The 21,951-nt window shown below is 32.3% G+C and overlaps 1 protein-coding gene across 7 annotated transcripts in view; it reads right to left on the bottom strand.

The window, feature by feature from the left end:
* THOC2 (THO complex subunit 2) overlaps positions 1–21,951 on the bottom strand; it is an 83,368-nt gene that overhangs the window by 30,568 nt on the left and 30,849 nt on the right. For all 7 annotated transcript variants that reach the window (XM_051968612.1, XM_051968614.1, XM_051968613.1 and 4 more), the window contains 8 exons: positions 19,508–19,549; positions 14,970–15,100; positions 12,266–12,367; positions 10,471–10,555; positions 9,116–9,209; positions 6,258–6,338; positions 5,659–5,755; positions 1,826–1,943 (listed from right to left, as the gene is read on the bottom strand). In XM_051968612.1, the coding sequence (XP_051824572.1) occupies positions 1,826–1,943; positions 5,659–5,755; positions 6,258–6,338; positions 9,116–9,209; positions 10,471–10,555; positions 12,266–12,367; positions 14,970–15,100; positions 19,508–19,549 (750 nt within the window). The remainder of the gene's footprint in view (positions 1–1,825; positions 1,944–5,658; positions 5,756–6,257; positions 6,339–9,115; positions 9,210–10,470; positions 10,556–12,265; positions 12,368–14,969; positions 15,101–19,507; positions 19,550–21,951) is intronic.

Below are 21,951 nucleotides of genomic sequence, written 5' to 3'. Positions count from 1 at the left end.
TCATCATCATTGACAGAGGAACCATCACATATGGACCCTAACATCTCAGTACTGGATAGATGTGCTAAGATGAAATGGCAAAGAGGAAGTAGAAAAAAGTGGCTTAACCGGGCCAAGTCTATATCCTAAAAATTTATGCTGGTCAGCAAAATCATAATCCTGAGAGCATTGTAGGATCATTTTACAAGAAAACAGAGGGGAAGAGACCAAAAGAAGAAAAAATGATGAATTTTCTAGTACTGCTTAAAAATGAAAATCAAAAGAATAATAACTATTAACACAAATGTCAATTGTCTCCCCTTTGTAAAAGAAAATAATCTAAACCTACACATCAAAGAGTATTCTTGATGAAAATAAGAAAAGTTAACACGCAGGCTTTCAAAAACAGTTTGCAATAGTACATATCTTTAATAGCCATACAACTAACTGAAAGGTACAGAGACTTTATAAAAGATCTGGCCACGCTAATTTTTAGATTATTAAAAAGTATTTGATTTAGTAGAAGAAAACATAATCCTAAAAGTTTTTCTCCAATGAGGAGTTGCCCATGTACGTTAAGATCACACAAAGTGCTTTGATAAATGCAACCAGAAAACTGTCCAATGACCCTCTAACCAAATGATCTGTTGTCAAAACAGGGCATAAAACAAGGATATGCCAAAGGTGTTTGCCACAGTCCTGGAGGATATCCTACATAAGATCCCAACAGAAGAGAGATTGGATATGATATCCTCCATAAGTTCCTGTGTGCAAATAAACATTGTTTGTTAACATGAAGCCCTAGAACATCGTAGGACTTTATCAATAAGATCAAGTTACTCAAGAGATAGGCCTGATAATTTATTGAGGAAAAACTAAATGGATAAAAAAGGCCTATTGTTCAGACAATGACATGTAGTTAGATGGCCAGTTCAATGAATACATTAAGTAATCCTAGCCCACCTCCCCCACCCAACTACCCTATGTGTATGTGTGTAGATATAGATAGATAGATATACATATATGTATTCACATGCAGACATGGACATACATATAACTGAGACATACACTGCAGATGAACAATGAGTTGGATTCAAAATTGAATAGGAAGAAAAGAGCGAGTTTTACTACATTTAGAAAATTGTGCGGTGCTTTTCAACAATGCTAAGCACACTAAGACTCATCTCTTTTTTTAACCCAACTTTCTCCTGGCAATACTGATAGAATTGGTTATAGATTTGTGGATCACCACAATCTCCAAAAATCAAAGTATGAGTCACCTTACATGATGCAGATGACCCAAAGTAAAATGGATGGATGCATGGAGGATTTGAGCTAATTGCAGCATAACTTAAAGAGAAGGGACAAAAGAGTTCATCAAGAAAATGTATTAGCATAAAAAGAGATATGTCAGTTAGGTGGCGAAACTGAAGGATGAACAAACAACAGGATTGTACTGGTACTAATGAAAAGTGTTTTGGGAGGATGATGGTGGTGATGTTTTCAGAAGACCTAGAGGAAGCCTCCAGCACAGCAATTAGATTACCTGTGCAGGACCTATGGAAAAAAAGACAACACTTGCAAAGGAGTCACGATCTGTGCTCATCCTGGGAGTATCCATATCTATGAGATAATAAATTTAGTGGTTGAAGTAATACATTAAAGAAGTATAATGCAGAAACCACAGAGTACTTTCTGAAAATAAAACATAACTTTAAAATATGAACAAACCTAATTAATGCTACCTTTTAGAATCTGGTATTTAATGCATTCAAAAATTTAACAATTAACTTATGTTATAAGAGTAAAAGAACTACATTGACCTTACACAACTGAGCATACTCACCTCAGCTTTAAGTTGTTCCCCACCGGTCATGGCCTCTAATTGTTCCATTGTTATTTCTTCAGTAATTTCAATTCCTGCCATTTTTTGTACTACCTCTTTCAAAATAAGTAGGTCAAAGCTATTCAAAAGGAAAATAAGAAATATGCTGATGACAGAAACTTAAAATACAGAAGCAGCAGTACATTTTAATTTTGTAATAACATGATTCAAATAAAACATACATTTTATTGTAAAAAGAAAAGGGAACTAGATCTGGGATTCCTCTGACATACGAAAACCCTTTTTTCACAATGTTGATTTGCACTCATTCAATAATTATTTTAGCGAACTGTACCTAAAATATTAACAGGTTAAAAAGTCTATTCCAAGGTCAGAGACAGGATTTGAACCCTGGTCTTCCTAACTCAAGAATCCAACTCTCTATTCACAACAATGAACTTCCTCTTCATTATATGTGTATTTATGAAAATACTACTAGAAATATGTTGTTAAATATGTATTTTTTTAAAACTTATGTTAATAGTAGTAACATTTTAAAAATCAAAATTTAAGAAGGATAAAAAACATTACTTCAAAACAATAAAATTCTAAGTATTTAAAGAACATACACAGTAAATGCAACATATAAAAATCTCAAACTAAGTCCCTAAAATTCCCATGATGGCATTTAAACAATGCTCACAGATGGCTTCCTAAAGCAATGAGTCAATGTTCAAGCCAAAGGGAAAAAAAAATTAGAAACAAAATTATATTCCAAATCTTTTCTCCCCAATGCTAACACATACATATCTTAATTCTGAAATATTGACTTTAAGGAATGTCCTTTCAAGCACAGATTTAACCTTAGAAATAAAATTTTATAGCTTCTAAGACCAGCCTTTGTATATAAGGATGATGACAGTCTTTTCAGAAGTGGGATGGATGAGAAATCTTACATAAAGGACACTAGCAAGTTAAGTTATGGGCCCAATTTTTCAAGTTTATTAAAAAGTATTTGTACAATAGTGAAAAATTGCTTTTCTTTTAATGATTTTGTAATTTTAAAAAAAGGTCTATTTGAGAAAAAAGTAAACATTCAAAGAAATTAGTATATGCCAAAAACCAAAGAGAAACTTAGCAATTAAATGCCTAATCAAATACTTATCAAGTACCTATTAGTACCAAGCAGCATGCTAGATACTAAAGATACAGACAGAAAGAATCAATGACATTTTTATTACCCATCTATTAATTTGTAGGGAAAGCATATATTCTATAGGCAAAAGCCCAGAATATTCTGTGGATCAAATGATTCAGAAAACAATAAAAGGGAAAAAGTATAATAGGAAAAGCTAGGAATAATCAAGAAAACAGCATAATTGTAATTATTTTAGGGGCCTATATAACTAAGTTTTCTAATTTTTTCTTTAAAATATAAGCATCTATCAATTAAAAAGTTCATCTGGAAAACTAGCATCAGATGGCATTATGGAATGTAAATATTACTTTCTTGACTGTGGCACAAGTAATTGGTAAGTATATTAAAAAAAATACAAATTTCAAAATATAAGCCATCTATTCTCTAAAATTAAAATTCTCAAGTTTAAAACCATTTCACTAAAAAGGTATGAGCACCTCCTCCTCCAAAATATAAATGTTACCAATTACAAATGAGTAATGTTTAAAAGATTAGAGTACTCTCATACTTGGTGGTATTTGGGAATAATAACTAAAAGTACATTATTATAACCTCTATCAGGTTGTTTGATGTCTTGAGGAGAGAGGGAGAAACAATTTGAAACACAAAATCTTAAGGAAATGATTGTTGCAAAACTAAAGTTTTTTGAAAAATAAAACACTATTAAGAAAAAAATAAAGTACACTGTGATCTATCATAACAGTATATGTATAAACTATAACAAAATTACTCTTAAAGTACTCTAAAACTTAGCAGTTAATAAGCTTATTTTACTAATGTATAAATAATATCTTATAGAAAAATATCTATAACCTCACAGCCATCAGATTGGACAAATTGACAAAAGCTGGAGGAACTATTGGTGGAATTGCAAACTAGAACAGCTAATCTGGAAAACAGTTTGGAACTAGGTTTCAAAAGTAAACGATGCATACTCTATGCCTATACACCAAAAATGTCAAAGAAAGATGAAATGGAATCATATGCACAAAAATAATTATCGCACCTCTTTGTGAGATGGGGGGGGATGAAAACTGAGGTGATACTCATCAATTAGACAATGGCTGAAGAGATTATGGCATATGTATGTGATGGAATATTACTGTGCTATAAGAAATAATGAAGGGGATGATTTCAGAGAAGTATATGAAGAATTCTAAAAGTAATGCACAGTAATGTGAGCAGAACCAGGAGAACAATATATACGACAGCAATATTGCAAAGATGGGCAACTCTGAAAGACTTAAAAACTATAAACAATACAATAATCAACTCTGGGCTTCCAAAGCACTCAAATATGCAACCCCGCCTCCTGAGAGAGAGTATTCAGAGTACAAAGAGACTTTATTTATTTTTTTTTTTCGGGGGGGGGGGGGGGGGAGGAGAAACATGATCAATGAGGAAATTTGTTTTATTCAACCATACACATTTTGAACAGATTTTTTTTCCTTGCTTTAATGGGGGATTGGAGAGATCTGAAAACTATAAAATTTAATTTGAAAAAATATGCATTGCTTCATCAGCAAAGTTGAAAGGAACACGTCAGAAGCCATCTAGTCCAGCGCTCAATTTAAAATGGATGAAATTAAGGCAAAGCAAGGATAAAGAATTTAGTTATAGTTTCACAAAGCATCATAGACAGAGTTGGCAGAGACTTAAGAGACTTCATTTTATAAAAACAAACAGGACTAGAATGAGGAAGTGATTGACCCAATGTCACAAAAGTCGTAAGTAAAAGGACTAGGATTCAAAGCCAGATCCTCAAGATTCTAAATGTTATATTGTTTCCACTAAATCACACTATCTTCATTGAGTGTTCACTAATTACAAGATATATTTTAGTGGAATATTATTTGTTTACATTTTTCTACATATATTATCAACACAAAAGCACAGAACCTAAACTTGAATATGAAAGGGCACAAAACATACATTTCACACCAAACTAAAATTTATGACATAATTAAATTTACTTATTATTCTACATTGTGAGCTTTTTTTTTAAAATACCAAAGACATTTCCAGTATCATTCCTACTTCCAAAAAAGCTCTTCTCATCAAAAATAAAAACAGTTAAATAGTACTCTACCAGGCACCAGATTAGATTTTTCCCTAAAAGGTAAAGAAAGTGTCCTGGAGACTTAATTTTGGTCCAAAAGAAAGGTTCGAACCTTCAATAAATCCCTGTCTACTCAAGTCTAAAACCTAAAATTTGAGGAGTCACTTCACTGTCTAGCATACTACAATTAAATGTGAAAGGCAATGGGAACCATATCAAATTGAATCAATATCCATCCTGAATATACTTAGCATACCATTATAAATTTCTTTTGCTAAATGTCAGATGGTCTGTGAGAGTCTCATTTTGTTCCAATCATAAGCCTGAATCCATTAGCCCAATATAATTAAAACCAATAAACACAGCTACCACCTCTAATTTGACACCTACATTCTCCCATTTCTCTACGAAGAGAAAGAAGATATATCCCGTCATTGGTCCTCTGGACCCAATATTAATCACGCATTTAATGCAAGACCAGCTGCCTTTTAGTATTATTTTTATTTATTGTTTTCCTAACTCTTTTATTTAAAGTTACTCATTATAACAGAGCTCTAAACAGCTTTAAAAGGAATGATCAAAAAAATTTATACATACCTTTTTCCAGCTTTTAATTGATTTGCCACATACTGAAGAAGACCAGCAAGTTCAATTGGATATTTACGAAAAACTGCACCACAAAAACTAGCTAAGCCTAGGTATGAATTGACATGAAATGTAATTAAAAGGAGTTCATGATATAGCATATTACTGTCTCCAATTAAATTTATCCCCCAAAAAAATTGTTGCTGATTTTATCATTTTTATATTATAATGTATATATATATATATATATATATATAATTATTAATAACAATTTATTAGAATATTTTATAATTGATAATTATTCACCTCCAGTCAGTAGTTTGAAAACTTAAACCATAAAAAATAATAATACATCTTTATTAAGTACCTACTGTGTCATAGGCAATATAAAGGCACTTTAAAAACGTTACCTCATTTGAGGTTGAGGAAAACAGTTGAGGAAACCTAGGAAAACAGAAGTTAAATAACTTGCCCAGGGTTGCACAGGAAACATCTGATGCTGAATTTGAACTCAGATGTTCCTGATATCCAGGGCCAGAGCTCTAATCCATTGTGCCATGGAGGTAGGCACTCATTTGTATATTAAAATAGGTAAGACAAACAATACTCACTTTGAAGCCAGCTTGAGATAGTTGTATCATCATGTTTCATTCTTTCTTTCTCCGGATTAGCCAAAGCTTCAATGATGCAATCTCGCAGTGCATTAAGGTCAATGTCAGAACCTTTATTAATTTCTCTTTAGGAAAACCTAACATACTCTTATTTTTTTTTAAATTCTAGAAAATATTTTGTTTTCTTCTTCCTATGAAATAAAACCCCATCTAAGCATAGGATGGAATAATGAAGGGAAACCATTTCTCTATAAACTCCCAAAAAGGAAAATGGTATAGTAGAAACAAAGCTGATACCTGGAAGTCAAGAAATCTGTATTCAAATCTTTTTCTCTGACACTGTGTGACTGTAGGCAGATTATTTCACCTTTTTGCACCATCAAAAATATCAGTTCAAAAAGTGATAATGACATACTTACACAAAACATAAGTAGTTTTGAAGAAAGCCCTTCTTAATTTTAAAGCTATAATAGTTGACATCTGTATAACATTACTGTTACAGAAATTTGAAGCAAAAAGGAGAAAAACAATCATTAATGCATGATATAGTTTACGTAGAAAATCCTAGTCAATCAAAAGATACTTAAGACAACTACTAGTTGAAAGCGAAAGAAAAAAAAAAAAAAAAAAAACCAGAAAATCTTGTCTATAACTGTGTGTGTGTGTATGTGTATAAAAAGTAATAAAATTCAAAAGACAATAGTAGAAAAGGAAATGCCATTCAAAACAACTACAAACTACATAAAATACCTGGGGATATCTACAAAACCATACAAAAAACACAAATGGATTCAAATGCAAAGTGCTCCATAAAGAAATAAAAACAAATACCTTGCCGGCTATTTAACGGTCATGGCTGAGCTGTGTTAAAATAATAAAAATGACAATTCAACCTAAGTTGCTTCAGTTTTAATGCTATAACCAATAGGATACTTTGCAGGAGAAAAAAAACTACTAGGAAAAATGGACAGTTAGTCTAACAGAAATCAGGTTTGGAACAACAATTCAGATCATATACCAAGATGATTAACATATGAATAAATTATTATATTTAAAGGTTATATCATAAACAAAGGGAGCAAGATAAAGATTAAATTAAATTAAACTAAATTTTGACCAAATACAACTTACATTTCTACACAAATAACATCAGTTAAAAATACAAGAAAAAAGTCTTTGTAATAAATTTCTGTGATAAAGCAAAATAAGAATTAGAAGATTAAATTAAATTAAATTTTGACCAAATATAACTTACATTTCTATACAAATAAAATCAGTTAAAAACACAAGAAAAAAGTCTTTGTAACAAATTTCTTTCATAAAGGTCCATTATCAAGCTTTAAAAAGATATAATAAAAATTTCTAAAAAATAAGTCATTCTAAGATGATAGGAAAAGACAATGACAAATGTTTGAGGGAATGCAGGAACACTGACATACTAATACATTGTTGGTGGAGTTGTGAACTGATCCCAATTATTCTGGAGAAAAATTTGAAACTATGCCCAAAGGGTTATCAAACTGTGCCTAATTTTTGATCCAGCAGTGTTTCTACTGGGCCTGTAACCCAGAGATCATAAAAAAGGGAAAAGAAGACACATGTGCAAAAATTTTTGTGGTGGCAAGAAACTGGAGCGTGAGTGGATGCCCATCAGTTGGAGAATGGCTGAGTAAGTTATGGTATATATATAAGAAACAATCAGCAGGATGGTTTCAGAAAGGCCTGAAGAGACATGAACTGATGCCAAGTGAAGTGAGTAAAACCAAGAGAACAATGTACACAAGATTATATGCTGTTCAACTGCGATGGACTTGGCTCTTTTCAACAATGAGGCAATTTCAAGGCAATTCCATTACACATGCGATGGAAAGAGCTATGCGCATCCAAAAAGAGGACTGTGGAAACTGAATATGGATCACAACATAGTACTTACCTTTTTTTTTCTCATTTTTTTGATCTCACTTTTCATGCAGCACGATGAATGTGGCAATATGATTAGATGAATTGCATATGTTTAACAAATGTTGGATTGCTTGCTGTTTAGAGGAGGAGATGGGGAAAGAGGGAGAAAAATTTGTAACATTTTGCAAGGGTGAGTGTTGAAAACTATTTTTGCATGTAATTTAAAAAGTTATTATTTAAAAAAAAAAATAAAAGCCATTCCCCAACTGATAAATAATCAAAAGATAAGGAAGGTAAAGGACTAAACATGCAGAATGAGACACATATTTCTGGACGTAGCCAAAATAGAAATTTTGTTTTGCTTGACAACACCTATTGGGATGTTTTTAGTTTGGGGAGAGAAGGGGGAGGGTGTGAGAGATAAATAAAATAAACTGAAAAGATTTTGTTCTTATTTTTATTTTTAGAAAAAACACATTATTTTTACCTACCTGAAGTGCCAGTTTTAATTTTAAATAGAACACTACTTTAATGCCAGTAATAACAGTTTATAATAATAATTAATATTTACATAGTACTTAGTATGTGCCAAGCACCATGCAAAGTGCTTTATAAATACTATCATTGGTCCTCACCACCATCTTGTGAGGAAGGGTGTTGTTATTTTTAAAGATGAAAAAATAAGCAAACAGAATAAGTTGCCCATGGTCACACAGTGTCTGAGACCACATTTGAACTCAGATCTTCCTAATTCCTGGCCCAAGACTCTATCCACAGTACCACCTACCTGCCCAACAAGAAAAAATTATCACTTAACAAAGGCTAACCAAAGACTTTCTTTAAACATGTTAGTTTTTCCCATGTATATATCTAAAACCACTTATTTAGATAAACTACATTTCACATATTGTTTTTGTATTTCTCAGATCGCCACATTACTTTATGAAAGAGGATACAGGCCAACACGTCATAGTTCAATGAAGTGAGGTACTTCAATGAATCAACTACTGGTGTTATTAAATTATCATACTTTTGTATTTGTGATAAAATCTGGAAAAAAAAAAGAATAGATGCAACTTAGAATTTAGAATGCCGTAAGACATGGTTAATTAATTACTAAGCTATACCAGTGGATCAGTGATTAAATAGTTATGAAATTAACACTTTTTTTTAAAAGAGCCTGTCAAAGTTTAGAATTCTATCTTAGCTGATTTTATACCAAACTGAATCTGCAGCATCTGCTTAGGATATTTTTTGGTAAGTCATTAAAAACCTGGTTTTTAATTAAAAAATGAATTTTAAAGCTGGAAATAAAAAAACCTATCTTGTACCATCTACCTTCAATGAGCTATGAGGAAAAAGCTACTTTGTAACCTTAAACTATTACAGAAAGAGTTATTTGCAAGATTTTAGTATGAATAAGTAAAATGGTAGCATCTCATGTGAAACATTATAAAAGAATTGGTGCTACATTTGGATTCACAGTGCTAGCACATAGTAGACATATGATAAATCCTTTTTTCACTGATTAATCCAACTTACAAAAATTTTCAAAATTATTTTCAATAATGCCATTATAAAAACAAAATAATCAAAAATTTTATATTTATAGTAGTACTAGTACATATTACTAAAGAATTTGCTCAATTATATTCCTATACAATGTAATAAAAATGAAACTATTATACCTAATCTCATCACAAATATTTCTGATAAAGCTACAATCTTAATTTATACAATAATGATAATATTGTATGTAAATATAAAAATGTTGAAAGACTGAGTCTGAGTTATGCAATAACTAATTATAATTTCAAAGGATTCATTATAAAAATGCTATCCCTCTACAAATAAGAGAGTTGGTAGACTTGGAGTAAAATCTGATGCAAATTTTGTTTTTTTTTTCCTTTTGGAGTAATTTCTTTTGTTTGATGACATGTTTGATGATGTGATACCTTCTTAATGAGGGAGAGGGAAGTAGAAGGGAAAAACATTGGAAATGAAAATAAAACTGAAATTTTAAAAGTTACTATTTAAATTAACCAATAATAACAATATGTACAAAGGGTACAAAGCACTTTTATATTATCTCTTTTGATACCATAATGATGACCTATAGGGAAGAAGAGGAATTAAGGAATCTCTAAGATTATACCAAATCTTAAATATCATCTAAGGTATTTATTTAAGATGAAGATATCTATTTAAATTTATCTAAGATTTTTTTTTAATTAGATATAAAAATGCAAAAAATGCAAATTCAAAAATTCTTTTGAATTATTTTTACACTAATTTGCAGCTTAATACATACATAATCAAACAAAATGGTTGGATTGCTGTGACTCAATTTCCCAATTTGTCTTCCAGAAGGCTTCACGTTTTCCTTTGTCAATCGCCTGATGAAGGAGGAAAAAAATAGAAGGGACCATTTTAAACTAAAGTATCTCTCCCACTATAAAATTCAATACATACAACTTTTACCAAAACAGATAAAATAACTACATGCAAATGACCACCCTGAATTGTTTTGTTAACAGCATTCATAAAATGAACTGTCTTAAGTATAATCCAAAAAGATATTTAAGATGTCAGATATACTTTTGAAATTAAGAGAAAATCAAACACTTTGTTGCTGATTCATTTTTCAGTCATGTCCGACTCTTTTTGATCCCATCTGAGGGTTTTTTGTTTTTTGTTTTGGTAAAGAAACCAGAGTGGTTTACCATTTCCTTCTCCAGCTCATTTTACAGATGAAGAAACTGAGGCAAACAGTTATGTATTGTTAAAAAAAATTAAGTGACTTGCCCAGGGTCACAGAGACAGTAACTCAGGTCTTTTTCCTGACTCCAGACCTGCTGTATTTACTATGCCATCTAACTGTCCCCCAAAAACCTTTTAAAATTTTAAATAAGATGAAAAACCTCTTGAAAATTTTAGATCCTTGCCGAGAAAAATTTTTAAATTTTCACTAAACCTTTCAACTAGTTAAATAAAAAAATCTTCAAAATAAATAAAAGCAGACAAAAGACTCAGCAATCCCATACATGAGTTCTTTCAGTCTCCAATAATAGTTTACTAGACCAGGTAACAAACTCATTTTAAGCAACTTTAAATGCTCTTACTATCTCAGTTATCTTTGTACTCTCTATAATTTGTTTTGTTCTGTCCTTTCCAGGAAAAGTTCATTCATCTTGGCAGAGAAAACAGAAGCAAAATAAAAAGGGAGTAGTTCTGCCTCCTATAATCTATCATTCCATCCATGAAGAGGTTTTAGTAGTCCCACCTCCTACAAGAAATCTTTCCCAATCTTTTTAATGCTAGTCTCTTCCCTGAGATTCTCCAATTCATCCTATCTGTAACTGTACATTGAAGTTTCCATATTGTCTTTCCCATTAGACCATGAGATGCTTTTCTCAATATCCTTTTTGCTTAGCACAGTACCTGGCACTTAGTAGGTGCTTAATAAATGCTGGACTTATTTTTCCCAATATACCTTTTTTTTAAAAAAATTTTTTTTTTTTGTTTTGGCTGAGGCAATTGGGGTTAAGTGACTTGCCCAGGGTCACACAGATAGGGAGTGTTAAGTGTCTAAGACCAGATATGAACTCAAGTTCTCCTGACTTAAGGGCTGATACACTATCCATTGCATCACCTAGCTGTCCCCAATATACCTTTAAAAAAATAAAATCTTTGCTGACCTTAGCATACTAACTTCAACTCACTTACCTTTCTTTCCTGAAGTCAGTCTTACATTCATTACCATGCAACATCTTTGCAACTATCCTCTTAGTTGAACTTGGATTTCATACCCTGCATATCTTTTTAAAAATTAACATCAGCTAAAGGAGGATCTTGTGAATCCATATTAGTTTCTCATTTTTCCTGCTCAATAAAACTATATTAGCTGTGTATAGAGACCTGACAATATAATGCAGTATGTTCAAAAGAATTTTTGTTAGATGTACAAGCCTTTCTGAATGTAAAGTCTATACAGATAGCTAATAAAGAGCCTATGTAATTAAAAATCATGGACTTACCAACATTTACACTTACACTTAAACTACCTAAATTTACTATGATTCAACAAATAAGAATAAAAAACTTACTTCATTATATATTTGGCTCTGTCTATCGTTTGAGCTTTAACTTTTACCAAAAGCGGGTGACTGTTATAAGTTTCATTCTTCCACTGACCATACAGGCGATACCTTAAAGAAGAGATCAGGGAAAAAGAAATGTTATAAGCTTATATCCAATGCATGACAAATTTCTGATAAAATGTCAAACACATCCCAAAACAATCTAAGCAGGTTTAAGTTTCAATAAACTTAGAAATATAAATACTACAAACTCACCAAAAAATCATTTGAAAGTTTATTTAAATTCATTTTGTATTTATTTCTGTGAATTTTGAATAATGAATTTTAATAATGACAAGATGGCACACTGTAGATATGCAATGCATATGGGACAGTTTCTAGATGACATTTTCTCAAACCAGGTTATCAGTAGTAGCGGTCCTATTGTTTGAGCATTTGGTCAACTAATATATCTCCACTAGTTTATTTGTTTTTTTTAATCACATCAAAAATGCATCAAAATCTTGCTCTTTAAATGATCTTAAGGCTAGGATTACAAAAGCAATTTATTCAATCACTGAGCTACAGTTGATTTTTTCCCCCAAAGTTCTAAAATCATACACATCAACAAATAATATAAAACACTGGTTATGTTGAATTTTATAGACATATCATTTTTTATAAATTTTCATTTTGTAAGTTTGAAGCAATTGTAATAATAGTAAGTTATTAAAACTTTAATCTGCACTAAGACTTCTGGGACACTGTAAGAGAAACTGATTCAAATTATTGAGAATAAAACAAACTATCAACAGATAAATAGTCAAAAGATATCAAAAGACATTTCTGAAACAAACAAAATCATGCTATCACCAGCCATATGAAAAAATAAAATTAATAATTAGAGAAATGGAAAATTAAAGGAAATCACCAGATTGGAAAAGATGGGGGGGGGGGGGGGAAGGGAAATTACAAATATTGGAGGGGCTACAAGAAAATTGCATCAAAGTGAACAATTCTTGAAAATAATTTGGAACTAAGAACAAAAATAATTTAATTGTGCTACCCTTTAACCAAGTACTATTACTACTAGACTTATAGTCTAAAGAGATGTGCAGCATGATAAATGTGGAAATATGTTTAGAAGAATTGCCCATGTTTAATCTATATTCAATTACCTGCTGGGAGGATTGGGGGGAATGAAAGGAGAAAAATTTGGAACACAAGGTTTTGCAAGGATGAAATGTTAAAAACTGTTTGTATGTATTTTTAAAATAAAAAGGTATTATTTAAAAAAAAATTTAAAGAAATCAGAGAAGAAAAAGTTTTATATGAACAAAATAGCTTTTAACAGTGGCAAAGTATAAACTATAGGAATATCCATCAATTGGAAATGGTAGAAAAAATTATGGCATATGAATGTAAATGAAATACTACTGTAGGATAAAAAAAAGACTTGCATGAACTGATGCAGTTAAGTGGAATCAGAGAATCATTTATATATTAACACCATAGTAAAAATGAGACTTAAGAATTCAGATCAATGTAATCATGATTTCATAAGTCCAATGATATTCACCCTCCTCAAAAAAAAAATAATGACCTAAATGTGCAGACCAATAAAATTTCTGGACATGGCCAATGTGGGGATTTGTAGTGTTCTCTTCTTTTTCTATAATATGATGGTTCTCTGTGAGCAGGTTTCTTGGGGAGGTTTTCTGGAGGCAGCCTTAGTTTCAGTTCAAAGTAATAATCACTTCAAATACAGCCAGGAGTTAAAATCCAATCTTTTATTGTCTCTTCCAAAATAGCCTGGTTAGTTTTCTTAGAAGCCTATCTCCTTCCTTGGTTCCAAGAGCTCTTGCAGTTTGTCTGCCAACTTCAGCCTCCAGCTCTCTCTGAATCTTGGTTCTCCTCCTCTGAATCCTTTGTTCTGCCCTACTGCAGTCTCTAGCTTGTCAATCTCCCGAACTCACTGACTTCTGGCTTTCAATCTTTTTCAACTGACTTCTCCTGACTTGAGCTCAGCTCTTTTTATGCTCTTTTAGAGGTATAAACTCAAAGGTTGACTCCTCCTCTGAGAGTGGGATTATAGGAGATGTGAATTCACAAAGTTACAAAGTTAACTTTGTGTATCTCCTGTACTTGTGAACTCCAATGTGTAAACTCTTAAAGGTTTAAACATTGTTTCTATCAGCTCCAATGACTTAACACTTTGTAAGGATTCTAACAGAGATTTGTTTTGTTTCCAACCTTTGTTAGAAAGATTTTGTTTAACAGAACCAGGAATACATTGTACACAACAGAAGCAAGAATGTGCGATAAACAACAATGAAAGACTTGATTCTTCTCAATGGTTTAGTGATCCAAAGGCTATCCAATAGACCCAATGGATAGAAAATGCCATCTACATCCAAAAAAAGAACTATGGAGATTGAATGCAAATCAACACATGCTATGTTTCACTTCTTTTTTCTGTCTTTTTATTTCTCCCATCGTTTTTCCCTTTTGCTGATTTTTCTCTCCTAACATGATTCATAAAGTAATGTGTATTAAAAATAAACTTACTAGGGAAAAAAAAAAGTTTTGTTTTTCTTCTTTCATTTTTAATGGGTAATGAGTGAGAGGGAGAGAAAAATAAATCCTTGTTAACTAAATTATTTTAAATAAAGCTATATGCATAGAAATTGATGTGGTTCAAATTCCAAAAAACAAAAACACCAATGCTTACCTATATTGATAAGGAAATGACTTAAACATTCCCCATAGTTCTTCAGACATACAAGCATTGCAATCCATCAAGGAAAGAGAAGGAAGTAGCACCTGGTCAGTAATAGTCAGCAAGCAACTAAGCAAAGTTTCCTACCAAAAAAAGGGGAAAAAGAGTCATGATATCAGCCGATGCTTTTTCCCCAAAACTATTCTATAGATCAAAAACACTTATGATAAGTGATAAGATGATAAGATCTGTATAACAAGCTCTATCTAGTCACATCTCCAAATGCCTATTAGTTCAAACTGGGTATCTCCTAGGAATTTCAAATTAAATCTAAAATAGAGCTGATCTTTTACCCAAAACCATCTCTCTCTCTCTCTCTCTTAACTTTCCCATCTCCACCTAGAACACTATCATTCTAGCTGTCATTTATCTTTAAAACCTCAATGTCACTCTCAATTTCTCTCTCCTTCAAGAGTTGCCAAATATTATTGTAGAATTTCCATTACTTGTCTCACACACCATCAGTCCCATTCTCTCTAGTCACAGCCACCACCCTAGTTCAGACCTTTGTCATTGTCTTTTCCCAGTTCCTAAACCTCCTCAAATCCCATTACTATTCTTCTCCATCTCAGTCACAAACACCGGAATGGCTATATCAAAAATCTCAGTCAAAAGGGTTCCACTTCAACAATTAAAAAAGTGGCTTTCCTCGACCTAAATATAGCCTTTTTTGCCATCTCTCTTCCTATTCCTTACCCCTCCTAAACCTACTCTTTTCCATCTTTTCCATGATTACCAATTGCTTCAGTCCTCAGTTCTTTTTTCAGTTCATTGTCTTTTGATGTCACTTTCTTGCAAAACCACTCTTAAATCTTTAAGAAGGTCAATTCCAAAGTCCTTTAATCTCAAATCCCTTACCCATTTCTATTGTCAATCGTGTTTTGCCATCCCCCAATTCCTGGATTACTGACCATCTGCCATCATTTCTGTTCGTTTTCAAGTGCTGCTGAACAAAGTTGGAAGAATTCATGAAACCATGACTGATCTACAACAAATTTTTTACACAATTTCAACTAGGTCCTCATAACACAGCAATCCTATTACTCCTCCCTAATTCATTCCCTATTTCATTCACTAAAGAAGGCTTTCCTCCTAACCTTCTCTTTTCTTTTTCCTTTCTCCCCTTTTCCCCAACTCTCAGCTGAAGATTTCCTTATTTTATTGAGGAATTTAAAGCCATTTACAATAATCTCCCTCATCTTCTATCCTCATCTCAAAAATCATTGACATCCCCCCATTTATCCTTCTGTTCCAACTTGAGATAAAGACATGGTACTTCTCTTTGCCAAGGCCAACCTTTTTATATATGCTCTTGGCTCTGTCCCCTCATCTCCAGCAGACAACAATCATCCCCTCTTATCAGTTTTCAATCTTTCCTTTTTCTTCTCAGTTATCCACAAATATAACCCAAATCGCCACCACTCTTTAAAAAAAAAAATTTTAGTAAATGCTACCATCCCATCAAGCTCTCTCCTATTTTTAATTATCCCTATGTAAATGAACCCCCCCAGATCCACATATCCAATCTGCCAAGTTTGAGTCCTGCATCACCAACTGCTTATTATAGATATCCTACAGTCAAATCTAATTCAACTTATCCCAAATAGAACTTGTTATCTCTACTCTAAATTCCAATCCTTTTTTGAATTTTTTTGTCATTATTTAGGTATAATTATTACTCTTCAAGACAGCTAAACAGTACAGTCCCTAGGCTTGGAGTCATGAAGCTGTACAACCTCAACTCTCCATCCCTTCTCTCACTCTAACCATTTAACAAAAGTCGTCTCTACAATCACACTTTTCAAATCTGCCACCTTCTCTCTAGTTGCACAACCAACACCTTGTTCAGGTTCATACCTCTTATCAGTAATATTGCAAAGGCTTTCTAATTAAAAGGCCTCCTTTTCTAAGGACATAACTGTCAAAGTGATATTCTTTAAACACAGATCTGACTATGTCAATTTCTTATGCAATAAACTCTGATAGCTCCCTATTACATATACTCTCCTCTGTGGCTTTTAAAACAATTCACAACTTATCTCTAACCTCTCTTTCCAGGCCATAAGTTAATGTATTCCATTTATATATTGCTTTCTTCTTCCCCCACTCTAAGATCAAGCTAACCTGATTTTTTCTCTGCTCTTCAAACAAAGCACTCTATATCTGTCTTATCTCTGCTAAATGTCCTCTACATCTGAAATACATTTCCTCTTCCCTTATTCTTATATTGTTTCCTTGAAGACTGAACTAAAACACCACCTTCTACAAGAAGTCTATCCTAATATCCCAGCTACTACTGTCTTCCCTCCCAAAATTGTCCTGTATTACATACATTCTGACATAAGTATATACATAAATTCTTTGAGGATTTCATTTTTACCTATGCATCACAAGTGCCTAGCATATAGTCAATGTTATTTGGCTTAATATAAAAACATTCACATCTAAGAGAATAAGGTAGAATATAAAATATTGCAAATTATGCTTTGCTGCAAAATGAATAAAAGAAAAAATCCAACTCAAAGTCAAGAAATTCAAAATACATATAATCAATCTACTTCTGAAAAAAGTTAATAAAAAGATTTTTTTAAAATCACATGACTATAGAGAAATAACCAACAATGACATTTCTTTACCTACTCAGGATTTAAGTATTTAAATGCAGTTAAGACCAAAAACATTGATTTGATTTAAAGTTTGACCAATCTAAAATGATTACTAAAGAAACCATGTATTAAGTTGAATTATTCATTATCTCTACTAGTCTTCCAAAGGTTAAGTACAACTAAGGGAAAAAAATAAAATAAAATACATTTTTTAAATTTTTTAAAATCTTGATGGCTGGCAGTATGCATTTTGCTTCATATTCCAGACTATCTCCATGTAAGAAAAGCCAACTTTCATTTTATTATACTGTCTTATTTCAATTTAAGCGAACTGGTTTAAACAAAAAAAAAGTTAAAAAGAAATTCATCTACTACAAAATGATTCTTTGCTTCAAAAAAGACATCCTTACAAACTGCTCAAAATGTGTTTAAACAGTAACAAAAAAAACTTTACAGGAGAAAGCTTAAGGACAAAATAGAAGTTAATAATCAACTTTCACATTGAAAGGGCAAGGGACAAGTGATGCCAGTCTTAGAAATACTTAAATTGGGACAGCTAGGTGGCGCAGTGGATAAAGCACCAGCCCTGAAGTCAGGAGGACCTGAGTTCAAATTTGACATCAGACACGAAACACTTCCTAGCTGTGTGACTCAGATCAAGTCACTTAACACCAATTGCCTCAGAGGGAAAAAAAAGAAATCCTTAAATTCCTAGCTGTGTGACTCTGATCAAGTCACTTAACACCAATTGCCTCAGAGGGAAAAAAAAGAAATCCTTAAATAATCTAAGTCTCACAAAGAAATATGAACAGAATCCTAGAAAAGTGATCCTTTTTAGTAATTCCTGCCCAGATTTTCCCACAGTGATAAAGTAAAGGAGTAAGGAACCAGGAGAATAGGACATTGTACTACTATGAATGAGTTAGTTAAATTCCTGATACAGGCAACTAGGTAGCATAGAGTGCCAGGTCTGGAGTCAGATTCATTTTCCTGACTTGATATCTGGTTTTAGACACTTACTATGTGTCACTTAACCTTGTTTGCCTCAGTTTCCTAATCTGTAAAATGAGATGGAAAAGAAAATGATAAATTATAGCTAGTGTCTTGGCCAAGAAAATCTCTATTGGGGAGTTGAACTGAAAAATGACTGAACAATGGAAAAACATAATCTTTCTTGGAAATTAGATTTTTAAGTTACAAAATGTTTTGGTAATAAAGAGTTTATTTTCATACGTAAATATAAAGACTTCGTTTTCTACTCGTCTCCTGCTTGGAGATATGGGCAAGACAAGTTATGACTACCAAAGCTACAAAAGTGCCACCTAGGGATGATTTACTGAAATTTCAGACTTCTCATTCTTGGATGCCCAAAAAGTTAAGACCAAAAAAAAAAAAAAATCATTTGTCTTACAAATAAAAATCTGTCACCAATGAATTTTAAATTATCTCATCCAGATCTCTTCAGAAATGATTTACATAGAAATTAGGGAAATTATAACTCTCAAATTTGCTAAGTGATAATACAACCTTCATCATTAACCCTTTGTCAAGTTGGCTCTCTTTCTTTTTTTTTTAGAGCATTCCAACATCTCCTTCTCTTAACCATTCAATTCACTGATCATTTTTCTCCATTCTCCCACTTAACTTAGACAAAGTATGATTTTTTTTTAACAAAAGAAATGACATTGTATAACTCTGCCCTTCTCAACCTCACAGAATATGAGGATGTTAATCTTTAAAAAACTCAGTTTGTAGGCTATTCCAAAAATATTTGATAAGTAGTTGAAATTAGAATATTATAAAGCACTTTGCTACGTCTGGCTCACAATAAAAATTTTCTCTAGTCAAAAATGTTAGATGTCATTAGTTTTCCTACACTCTTACCATTCTCTCTTTTTCTTCTGGTTTGTTTCCATCAACCTGAAACTAAAAACACACACAAAAAAGTTAAAACTAAGTGTAAATTATTTTCTATCAACTATGCTATAAGTTCTTCCTTTAAATAGTATATTAAGTTAGCTAACACCCTGAAATATACTTCCTTCCATCTTTTTTCAATTAGAATTTTTTTCAATTAGAAATTCCTAAATCAGAAATAATAACAACATCATTAACAACTCCCAGGAAGCAATGAAATTAGGCTAGATGTTTCATCTTTTTACTTATTTGCCTCATCTATGGATTCTTAAGTTAATATTCTACTTCAAATACCCCATTTAAAAAGTAAAAACATTTCAAACTTCACATTTCTAAACTTTAGATTTATTAAAACTATTTTAATCAAAATTTAAGGGCAAGTTTTAGCTAGCACAATAATTCAATGCCATAATATCCTAAGTTGATTTTAATGTTATTTTCCTCCAAAAAAAAAAAATGAAAGGAAAAAGGAGGGAGCAAGTATGATAATCACATTAACATTGAATGACAGAAACCAAATATAAGGAAACTGTACCACTAACTATAAGAATCCTAAAAGGGGAAAAAATGGATGGAAAAAAACTAGAAAGAAACTAAGTGTCCACTGAAAAAAAATGGCTAAACAAAACTGTGGCCTATGCCATTGTATTATAAGAAAATGTAAACATCAAAGAAACACAGTAAGATGTATGACCTGACTCAGCAAGAAAACTGAACCAATAGGGAAAAAAAAAAATACACTACTACTATAATAATGTAAATGAAGAAAGGCAGCCTAATTCAGACTAAAAAGCAATAACTAACACTTATTTGAGAGAACTGATCATGCAAACACTATACTACAACTTGGCATCATGCTATACGTGCCAAAAGCTTAAAAAACTCTTCCTAGAGAAGGGGTAACTAAGTATGCTTCAACGGCCTAGAAATTCAGCAAATTTAAACCCTATTGAAACTTGGGAAAAATGGATATTTCTTAGAGCAGAGGTGCTTTTCTTCCTTTCCTCCCCTATTTCTCCCCCCCATCCCATTATTCTGGACTACCTGGTAAAGCCTACTGAATGTAAAAATGCATGGGATTACAAAGAAAACAAATTATACCAAAATGTATTACTATATTTTAAAAAATAAAAAAACTTACTATTTAACGATTATGAGATCAGATAAGGGAATTTCAGAGTCCATGGGAGGAAATATGGACAGAAGACAGTAGGAATGGGAAAGAAAAAATTTTACATCTTGTCTGTGGGAACAGGCACAGTAGAAATAGTGAATAGCTTTAGAATCATACCTTGAGGGAAGGGGAGGGGATATTTGATTTAGGCAAATGGGAACAAGGGATCAGGGTAAAGTTTTTATTTTATACACTATAGACTAAACCAGCAATAGTGGTCTCAGGACTCCTTTACACTTTGAAGATGCCCTCTCTTCAAACAGTTTTTGCTTATATTACCTTTACCTATTTATATTGATTATCTTTACCTATTTAGAATATTTACCTATTAGAAATTAAAACATCTTAGTATGATGATGAAAATAATTTGATCTTTCAAACTCCCTGAAAGGAGGTTAAAAACCCCCAAACCCCATTTTGATGAGAACACTACTCTAAATCTTAACTCCTAAATGTACAAAACTAACAACATACAAATTTCTTGGTTTAAAACAAGACCAAGTCAAGCCCAGAGCATTTTGGCCAAGAAAATAATGACAAATGATCATGTATTTTGACCAACTTAAACTGAAGTTTTCTGAAGTTAGGATATGTAGTTAATTTCTAAATTCTGGCATTAATATTAGATGTTCTAAGAGTGGGTAGGAACTGTTTAGGCATTCACCTTTCATAGAACAAAATTGTATTTACAATGCTATTTCTGTGATACATATTTTAAGGAATGATGACAAGCCAAAGAAAAAGTAGAATTTGGAGCTTTCCCATCACACTAAAAAAAAAACATGAATTACACTTCTAAGAACTAAGGGATTACTACAGAAAGTTTACGAGTACCTTTCATTTCCAGAATGAGTCCAGGCTAGCCATGCTTTCCTCTCCCAGATGTGTTTCTGACTCTAAAGACTTAAAACAATCAGCTGCCTTCACACCCTGGAACTTCCCTCCAAGATCAGGGTTCTGTCAACCCTAGAATACTCCTCCTCCATTACACCATCCCTTTCTCCTATTGGTGAACTCTTTTCAGGGTCACCATTCTAAAGACAGGCACAGGCCAACCATTCTTCATTTACTCCTCGCTGTATTTCTGACTCTCTTAGGAATTTATCAGCATGCCACAGTACAGGTACTATCTTCTCCCCCCCCCTACCCTCCTTTCATCTTCCTTGTTGAATAAAATGAATCACCTATCACTATTTAGGGAATATAGTTATGGGTTTATCAAGCTAATTTATAATAA

This window comes from Antechinus flavipes, chromosome X (genome assembly GCF_016432865.1).
Source record: "Antechinus flavipes isolate AdamAnt ecotype Samford, QLD, Australia chromosome X, AdamAnt_v2, whole genome shotgun sequence".
Taxonomy (NCBI): Eukaryota; Metazoa; Chordata; class Mammalia; order Dasyuromorphia; family Dasyuridae; genus Antechinus; species Antechinus flavipes.
Note: the sequence above shows the minus strand (reverse complement) of the source record. Positions and strands in the feature narration are given on the sequence as shown.